General features: G+C 38.9%; 1 protein-coding gene across 1 annotated transcript; it reads right to left on the minus strand.

The window, feature by feature from the left end:
- Nucleotides 1-8,930: 8,930 nt before the first annotated feature.
- LOC147887916 (microbial Terpene synthase-like protein 13) lies at nucleotides 8,931-9,545 on the minus strand. Its single transcript, XM_087393247.1, has one exon. The coding sequence runs from the start codon at nucleotides 9,543-9,545 to the stop codon at nucleotides 8,931-8,933; it is 615 nt and encodes a 204-aa protein (XP_087249373.1).
- Nucleotides 9,546-10,385: the final 840 nt, after the last annotated feature.

The raw sequence follows: 10,385 nt of genomic DNA on the forward strand, positions 1-10,385 counted from the left end.
AAAATGGCGCACGCACTAACCAAATACGCATGTGGACTTATCTGTTGAGGATGAAACTTTGTACGGATCTTAGGCTACCCTATATATACATCCTTGCAAGATTTGGTTGCGAACTGATTTCGTATGTGCCGCGTGGAAGGTATAATGCATACATTTTTGCATGCAATCCCTACTAGTGACTATGTATGAAAAATGGTGCACGTACTAACCAAATATGCATGTGGACTTATTTGTTGGGGATGAATCTTTGCACAGCTCTTAGGCTTCCCTAGATATACATCCCTGCAAGATTTGGTTGCCAAATGATTTCGTATGTGCCATGTGGAAGGTATAATGCGTACATTTTTGTATGCACTCACTACCAGTGACTGTATGAAAAATGGCGCACGTACTAACCAAATACCCACTTGGACTTATCTGTTGGGGATGAAACTTTTGGCAGCTCTTAGGCTACCCTAGATATACATCCCTGCAAGATTTGGTTGCCAATCGATTTCGTATGTACCGTGTGGAAGGTATTATGCGTACACTTTCGCATGCAATCCCCACTAGTGACTATGTATGAAAAATGGCACATGTACTAACGAAATACGCATGTGGACTTATTTGTTGGGGATGAAACTTTGCACGGCCCTTAGGCTACCCTAGATATACATCCATACAAGATTTGGTTGCCCCAAGAGAGAATTATTATATACGTATTATATGATTTTGGACGAACTGTACATAATCATGTATTAATGTTAGACACATGCTACTACCATTGAGCACCATTACATGCTAAACATTTACATTTTTTTATTAATCTACAATTTATAAAAATTAGTGACAATATTAGAGTAATAATTGCAAGCATTGATATATATTAAATTCAATATGATATTCAAAATGATAAAGTTCATAGCAAGAGAGAGAGAGAGAGAGAGAGAGAGAGAGAGAGAGAGAGACCTTATACTTGAACACCTTTTCAATGCTTAATGTTTAGAATTACTTCACACGGCATTGATTTTAAAATACCTTATATATTAGATTTAAGAATTGAGATATTTGAAATTCAAAATGATACTCCTAATTTTAGATGTTCCATATATATATATATATATATATATATATATATAGAGAGAGAGAGAGAGAGAGAGAGAGAGTAAATATGATCCTTTATAAGTAAGAACAACATCATGAAAGTACCAAAATGAATATGTACATCATCATCATCATCATCATCATCATCATCGTGCAAAAGTGCATCCCTAAACAAGATATGGCATGAAGCATAAACAATTATCCTGAATCAGAATCTGATAACTCCACATATGATCCTCTAGTCATCCTCTGACGTGGCTCTTGCACGACCCACTACCCAACCGTCTGCTGTGTACCCTCAGGCAAAGCCTCATCTCTTGGATCAGATGGGCCAGCCTTGGGAGGGCATGCTGCAAAAGCCACCACTACCATCTCTGCTTCCCTCACCTCCTTTATGTATGCGTGCCTCAGCTCCCAAAGTTGTGCATCTGCAAATATCCGTGCCTCAAATCCAGCTACCACCATTCGCAGCGAGATATCTCGGATAAATGTGCGCTGCCATGACGAGGTGCCTACAACGTAAAATATAAAAGGGCTGCCCTGATCGTGGTCGCATCGCCTCAGTGTGCCCATCCCAAAACATATCCTCTAATGCCTACCTGTGAGGTGACTCGCACTCAAACAACTCTCGAATGGCTGTCCAATCCAAGCCATGACCACCAATCTCTTGTGCCTGAAAGGTCTCCAAAACATCCTCATATGTGTATAATCGACCTAGAGCATCGATGGACTGAATCGAGACTCGCGACCAAGTGAGGGGGTGCCCCAACAACCTACAGTGCCCTCATCTCAGCTCTCAAAATTGCTATCTGCATATGAACACTGGTGCCAAAACCTGCGCGCTGGCTAACACATGCACAAAAAAACCCATGGAATTGAAAGACTTTACATTAGAATGCACTAATGATAAAAGAACTTTGTATTATTCAATGACGCAATAAAACACATGACTAGAACACATTTAATATTCTATTTGGGTAATGAAAATTTATATTCTATTCAATGGGACTTAATATTCTATTTGGGTAATGAAAACTTTTAGCTGGCCAATTTTGATTGAATTTTTGCAAAAGCTCATGACAAGGTTTCATGGAATCACATTAGTCTTTGTATTTGTCTATGTAGCTATATCCATACATAGATCTACAACCTTCCCTAGTTCCCTATTTCTATAGTTTCATGTGCCACCTAAAGGGATTGCTCTCGGATTGCTAGCCACATGATCTACCCTCTCCTTGCATCAACCTCTCACACCATATGATTTCAAAATGATGTGTAGGCGAATGTGTTGTTCAAATCATCCTATTTGTTTGATTGATTACACTTAGTCAAGTACTCCTTGATGAGGTAGGATGTCGTTGGGATCATCTTATGCACCTAACGGTAGATGGGCCAAATGTGTGGCTATGCCTACAAGAGTGCTATGTTGCAAATGCAACACATGCACTCTTGCATTCTCCAACTTTCTCCACTCTTCAATGGAAAATGCACACACGATAGTTATTGAACGGTGTTATTGACAAAGGGATTTAGATGTGCATCCTTGGTCTTATGTCATTTTCAAAGAAATTTCAAACTTTGTGTTAAAGATGCTACACTTTCTATTGTATAGTTAGTGGTTACGTATATATGCTAAGAGAACAACCATTTTGGCAAATACACTAGAAGGACAAGTTTAGTAGAGCTATGTTCTCTGAAGTTGAACACTTCATCTACAATTTTGAATTTGTTGACACAAAAAGAGCACGAGTGATGCATTTGTTGGCAACTCAATAATTATTACACATTGAGTTTCCCATCAATATATTTAAATTTCCATGGCTTGGTAATAGCCCTTTCAGGTACTAGCTTCTATATGAATTTCAATCACGTGACTACATCTTTTAAGTATTAGAGTCTAAAACCTCACTAATTTGAAAATTAATATAAAAACTACATTAAACTCTTGTTTTCTCTTTTTTTTTAATAGATAATTTTTAAAAACAAAATAGATATGTTTTGAATTTAAATAAAAACTTCCCTAATTTGAAAAATAATATAAAAACTACTTTAATCACTTGTTATATATATATATATATGAATTTAAACTACAAAATATATACTTTTTGACATTTAATTAAAAACTTCACTAACTTGAAAAATAATAGAAAAACTACTTTAAACTCTTGTTTTCTTTTTTTTTATAGATGATTTTTAAAAACAAAATTTAAACATTTTTATATTCAAATAAAAACTTCACTAATTTGAAAAATAACATAAAAACTACTTTAATCTCTTTTTTTTTTAATTGATGATTTTAAAAAACAAAATATATACCTTTTGACATTTAAATAAAAACTTCAGTAATTAAACAAATAATATTAAAAAACTTTAAAATGCAACTTAAAATTTCAAATATTTTATAATTAAATTACATTTCCCTCTAAACTAAAATTTAAATTAATTTTCCAAAAAAAAAAAGCTAGACTTAAAAAAACCTTACCTTGAATCTCCCGCTCTGTCCATCTCCGTCCGTCGATCTCTGCCGCTCTAGCAATTCCATCGATTTTGATTAAGGAGGAGCTCGATCGAAGTTTCAACAATGAGGGGCTCGATCAAGGTCCTTCTCCTTATATAGAAAATTTTAGGGTTTCACAATACCACGATCGTGGTATTTCACACGAACATATCATCCCATGCATACTAAGTCTAAACATGCATACATGGCTATCGTAATACTACGATCGTGGTATTTGTGCCACGTACAATCATTAATGTTTCTCCACGTAAGGAAATCCTTCCATGTCAAGTTAAGCCACTGGCCATGTAGGATGCCAAAAGACACGATCGTGGTATTTGCCATGCCACCATGTCAGTACTTCCACATACCTCGATCGAGGTATGTGGACATGCCACGATATAGCGATCATGGTACGTCAGTTGCCAGCATACTATGCTGAATACCATGTTGGATGCCACATACCTCGATCGTGGTATTTGCCATGCCTCCATGTCATCAGTCCTACACACCACGATCGAGGTATGTGGACTTGCCACGATACCTCGATCGAGGTAGTGTGGTGGTGCCACGACACCACGATCAAGGTATAGGCTCGCTTTCGTTGTCCATGTGCAAGAATTTGATCGAGGTATAGGCTTGCTTCGGTTGTCCACGTGTGGCAATTTCATCGAACACAATACCTCAATCAAGGTATTGAATACCAAAGCAAAACCTTTGTATTTTCGCTCAGGGGGTGTCACACTCCCCCGCAGGTGGTCCGGATGTGGACATTCTTAGCTTGCTACCTCCCTAATATAGCTATTAAAATAGGCATGGGTTTGCATATCGCCTTTTCCCACATCCCTCTCTCTCTCCAATAAGCATCTATATGCACCATGATCATTCGTAACATGTTTGTTGCTTGCTAATGTCAAGATTTCACACACACTAGTGAAGTTGCTAGCATTACTTACACAAGAACTTATAGGCTACAAGCCGTTTCAATTCTTTCTAGGAACAAAACACACTCATCGATTGTAAAATTTTAATGGCACAACTTTTCATGGGTCATAATGTAAGTAAAAACAAGAATATTGATACTATTCCAAGTGGCATGGCATTAATCAGCTAAATTTAAATGGCTCAATTTCTTGTGGGTCATAATGCAACCACAAACGAGTGTCAAAACTATTCCCTGTGGCATGACAAAATACATCACACAATCTCTTGATCTCATCATTGTGCTAGAGCTGTGCTAGAGCTTTCTTTGGCTTGCACTTGCCAACAATGGGGGGATATCACAATGTACCCACTTTGCTAGACCTCCATCATTACTCTCTCCCTTAACATTTTCCAACACTCTACCATTTGCATAAACGAAAATATCTTTGCTCTTTCCGTATTCAAGCAATTTCTTGTGACAGAATGTACAAACTTGTAATTACTCAAATTTCATTCACTGGAGGAATTCCTACTCAACTGGGATAGCACTTTCAAAGCCAAGTTCTGCAAATGAGGTGTCAATGCCCCACACTCTTTCCACCATCTCCATGTAGGCATCTCTTTCGCAAGGTCTTGTATTCTTGAATATCCAAACAACCTTTTCCTATTTCAGAATGGGTATAATTCCCTGATAGCAGCAGCAGCATATTCAACTTTATCTTCAAAGAAACATCTCTGGAGATAATGCCAAGGCTGCAATATCTTCTCTAATGTTTTCGGATGATACTCCCACCATTGGGGATTTAAAATATGGAGAGCATAGTGAAGATTGTTGTGGGCTCATTGATTCCACCGCTTTTGAATGCTCTTATGCAAAATTGTGTGATGACTCGCACTATAGCCATTGAAACCATCTCTTGAATTTTCCTTCAATAGGTCTTGGTTAGAAGTCCACCAAGCCATGTAGGCGCTTCCCAAACTTGGACTTTTCACATCTAGTCTTCGAATGGCAAACCATATCAATCTCATTGCATCATCCACATCAGGTATTTTCTTCCAGAAGTTAGCATTTTGACTGAGATGATTCATCTCGGTGAAATTGATTCGGGCATTTTGTGAAGTTAATTCAGCTATCCACTCATGACCTTCTGCATTGAACAATGTCTTGTATACAACTCCTTGTAGCTTGAGAAAATGCTTTAGCATTATATAGTTTGTTTTGAAATGTGTTTCAGGCTTCAGATACTCAAGTGGCTCATAATTAGGTTGGTGATTTTTTAATATGCCCAACAATCTCTCATGGCTAACAAAGTACAATATCATTCTTCAACCTTCATCTACAGCTACTTTGGACCAATGGGTCTCTGCTGATTTATACCAATCTGTAGGGACAAGGTCAAGATAATGGCAAGAGCGTCGGATATTTTCTATTTATAATTCTTCCAACTTTCCAATAATTCTTCCCATTATTTGTGATTATCTAAACAACATTATAACACCCAACATCTAGAATTACTCTCTCTAGCTGTTCAGCGATGTATTCGCCTATCTTTGCATGGCCACTTGTGTCGATGGATTCACAAAAGGTCTCTCCCTCAAATGTTACAACCATGATATTGATCAAAGGCCTCTTGGTGATGTTTTTCCATCCAACATTAACAATGGTACAACCTATTCTCTATGATATCATCATATACTACTTGTTCCATTTCCTATTTCATCCTCTCGGAATATGCATCTAAGTAGTTGTTGTGGATGACATTGTAACTCGGCATTGTAAAACTTGGACTAGCCCAGCTTGCTATAGATGCCATGGCTCTTTTCCAATGTGGGTTTTACACCATGCTTAGCAGCGGATACACGGTGTGACAAATGGCCTATATATGTTGTTGTTTGAACAACTCTTCCAACAACCTTTGTTGTAGGCACACACACGATTGGGAATGAGCCACTTCGCTTCCTTTTCCACTCTCCATATACATCAAGGAGCAACTTGTCGTCTGTGTCATCAAACCCACACCACTACTATGAGCTACCACATTTTGCAAAGAACCATCTAAATCTACAGACTAACTCGCTTAAGCTCCTTGAGGTTTGAGTATCTCCTCAGATATGGGTTCACAGAGTTGGGATTGCTGCCGGGCTATTATGTCATCTAGCTGGGTGTCTATACTTTTAGGTATTTCTCCACCTGGAATGGCTGAAACACTCTCAACTCTTGGTCCCTTACATTTTCTAGTTTGTTTTTTAGGATCATCTGAGAAATGCCTTTGCATTCTTGTGCTAGATCCTGAGTACTCTTTGTGGCAAATGTTGCATTTTCACTTCTTACTATGGAAGCAATTATAAATTATGCTTATATATAAGTTATTGAATGATTGGTCCAATATGCTAAGCTATTCTTGATCTTGTATTATGTATGCTTATACTGCTGCATATGTGGTCTAAATGTGTTCAAATATATACTAAATCTAAAAATAGTTGTCACTACCAAGTAAACATATGTGTTGCCAATGGAGCTACTACATATTCTCCTTGAGTGCTCAAAGCATACTGTTATTTCTTACTTGTCCAAGGAATGAGACATCGGTTGATAAAGAAACAAGTCCCACTTGTAGATCTCATGAAAGAGTGTGAACTTGCCCAGTTAGAGTCATTGTATCCAACCAATGCAAGCAGAGGGACAAAGATGATAACCATTGATAAAGAAGACCAAAAGTCTTGAGTTCCTTTCAAATACTTTAGACCTATTACATTGCTATCCAATTACCAAAGCAAGTCTTTGCAACAAATCCCAACTTGTATATTAAAGTTTTCCTTTAAGGAATGATCAAACTTAGAAGGCTGGTCTTTGGTGCATAATAGTTGGAGTATGTAGTGGATGTGCATTTACCAAGTGAAACTTCTCAAAAGTAGCGATAATAAATTTTGTTTGCAGGTGAAGAAATAACAAACATTTTTCATGAAAATGTTGAATTTTACATAGCTAAACAAGAGTGAATTTTGCCAAGATCTACCACTTCAAATGCCAAAGATAATAGCCTTGCAATGTGTATAAATTATTTGCAACAAATATAGTCATGGTGGTATTAAAATGCTCATTTTAAAACATTGTATTAAAATGTTTTGAACGTTTTCTAATCAGCCCAAGAGCATTTTAAAATGGGCTTGTAGTGAATTTTGATTGGGACCGTAGACAGTTACTATACGATAAGTCCGTATACCACACAGTGTAATAGTGGCATACCACACGGTGCTTCAATCTACTGCATGGTGTCATACGTACCACATGGTGTGTCTATTTATCGCATGGTGATTAGGCATTATACCGCACGATGTTTAGCAAGATCAACGCATTGTGTTTATCACTTATATAAGCTGAGTGCTGCGTTTGTACTATTCACATTTAGATAATGGTCACCTTGACTTTCAAGTACTCATCTTAGATGTGATAGTTAGAGTGCTACAAGGATTATGTTTAACATTGCAATACCAAACCTAGTCTTGAACATTGTCCATTATATCTATCTTCAACTTGAAGTAAGAAAGGCATTATTATGAATGCATATTATCCAACGTATCAATGATTGCTTATATATGTATACAAAGGGGCTTGGGTAAGCACGATTCTCCTATTTGCATGATGGATTTGGAGTTTTTCTATTCTCATGAAAAATAGCTAATGGTTACTCATGTATATACATTAAATCCACGCATTGCAGCTTTAATCTTTTAGGGCTGTGGAGTGGTGTCTATGCTTGCTTAATGAGTTTTATGCAAATGGTGGAAAGCTGGCTTCTTAAATGACACCAACTCTAGAAGCACGTCCAATATCACCCCAGCATTTTTGCAGAAATGTCGTAGACAAGTGGCCATTAATTATCTGCACCAAGGTCTACATATAACTAGGAGCAAATAAGACAGATATTCTTACATGTTATGTAGGTAACAAGGCACGTATACACTCCCGTGCTCGAAAGTGATACCTTTGTTTATTTTGTTGGAAGCGGCCTGGCCGCTTCTTATTTGCAGTAGCTAGTCCTCCGTCTTAACAGGTCGCCTTGACGTTCCCTTTGGACGCTTGGATGTCACCCAAACGACCTACCAACTCGGGTTCGAAAGGACGATTTGCAGGGTTGAGCTGCCGAGGGATGCTATCAAGGGTGTAACGAGGAGTTATAGCCGACCAGAAGTAATTCCCAGCCATCAAATTCCCCAGCGCTTCCAGGTAGCTCTCCATTCCAGGTTTCTGGATCAGGCTGGATTTCTTGATCTCCTTCATTAGGCGAACGCATTCCGAATCGCACCGTTTTACCAACTCACAAGCTTTGGAAACGGCGTCTTCCGGAGTAGGGGACTCGTCATTCATTAACATCACGGAAAGGATGTTGAAGTAATCGCTCTTGGAAGCCTCGGCTTCGACAGACTACATATCGTTCAGCCAGGCGACGTGGCCTACTACAGCATCATGGAGTGGGGAAATGAGAGGATGAGCGAGTGTCTCTTCATCCAGCTCCATATGTAGCGAGTACTCCATGAGGAGACATAGTGGCCTCACTCCAACATCTTTTCCACGATTGCGAATGAACTTTTCTACTTGTGGAACTGTGCCAGATTTGCGAAACGGGCCATGAACTTCGACAGCAGCAACCATGTCATTCATGATCTGAAAGAATCGAGACTCCTGCGTCGGAGGCATATCCTCCGTAATTCCACTCCACCAGCTCCACCCACTATGCATGATAGTACTAGCCACACCAGGATTGAAGTTGCTGGCGAGATCAGAGGTCGTTTTCACATGAAAAACGCTGGCCGCGGCACGGATGACTTCAGCGCGAGAAGAGCCGGATGCCTGCAGGACCTCGTCCGGAACGTCTAGGGTGGAATCAAAGAAGCAAAACCAGGTGAGATATTTGGCACTGGCAGCCACCCGCTTCGCATCAATACCGTTAGCAAAGAAAAGGTATCCCAGGAAAGGGTACAGGCAAGCGAGAAATAGCTTCCTCTCATCGGATTGAGGAGAAATGTTGAGCTGAGACATAGACCAGGAGTCGCAAGCTTCGATGATAAGGATGGTAGTTCAAGGGGAAAGAGCAATGAAGAGGAGGGATGATGCTTGTCTCTCAGTGCCGAGGCCTAAAATAGACTCCATGAGCCGCAAGGAGCACAGTCCGGACGTAAAAATGCGAAAACAAGAACTCGCCTACTTTTTGGCCCGGCAAGGGTCCTAAGCCTATGATGGGTAGTGAGTTGCCAATCAAGGGCCATAGTTTTGAAGTTAGTTAATTTGGTCAATTTGACCTTGCAAATTATGGTTAGTATGAGGCTTAAAGGTGGGTTAAGATAAGTTTAAGGGAAAACTTTAAGCTGATCTACAACCCCACGCTTGTGGAGGTCCTAAATGCTTTTGTCTTTCATCCTAAAGCTTAGGAAAACTTTAAGCTGATCTACAACCCCACACTCGTACAATTATAATTTAAATTTTAAAATTACAATTATAGAAAGGTCTATGTATGTGTACCTCTCTCTCTCTCATAAAATAGAGCTTAGAAAAACTCTCTCTCTCTCCCCCCAACACAAGCGAGGCCTAAAATAAACTCCATAAGTCGCAAGGAACACAAAAAGCAATGGGAGCTTCTTACAATTGTGATTTCTCAATTTTACATAGTGCCAAATTTTTATATCATATTTTCTTTTTCTATTTCTTAAAAAACTCTGTGTCTGAAGAAAAAATAATAACATCCCTAAAAAGTACTCCTTTCTTTGAGGTATGCCTATGTTGGATACACTCACGCGGTACATTGCAACCTTTCCATTGAGGCTTCTAGGCATTAATCACCATGTGAGAGGTCACATTTGTGAGAATGTGGCACGTCAAGTC

This window comes from Dipteris shenzhenensis, chromosome 22 (genome assembly GCF_047967505.1).
Source record: "Dipteris shenzhenensis isolate YYH24624 ecotype China chromosome 22, Dip_SZ_1.0, whole genome shotgun sequence".
NCBI lineage: Eukaryota > Viridiplantae > Streptophyta > Polypodiopsida > Gleicheniales > Dipteridaceae > Dipteris > Dipteris shenzhenensis.

Bases quoted from the DNA above. Each gene is read 5' to 3' on its own strand.
- LOC147887916 (XM_087393247.1), bottom strand. From the start codon at position 9,545: ATGTCTCAGCTCAACATTTCTCCTCAATCCGATGAGAGGAAGCTATTT.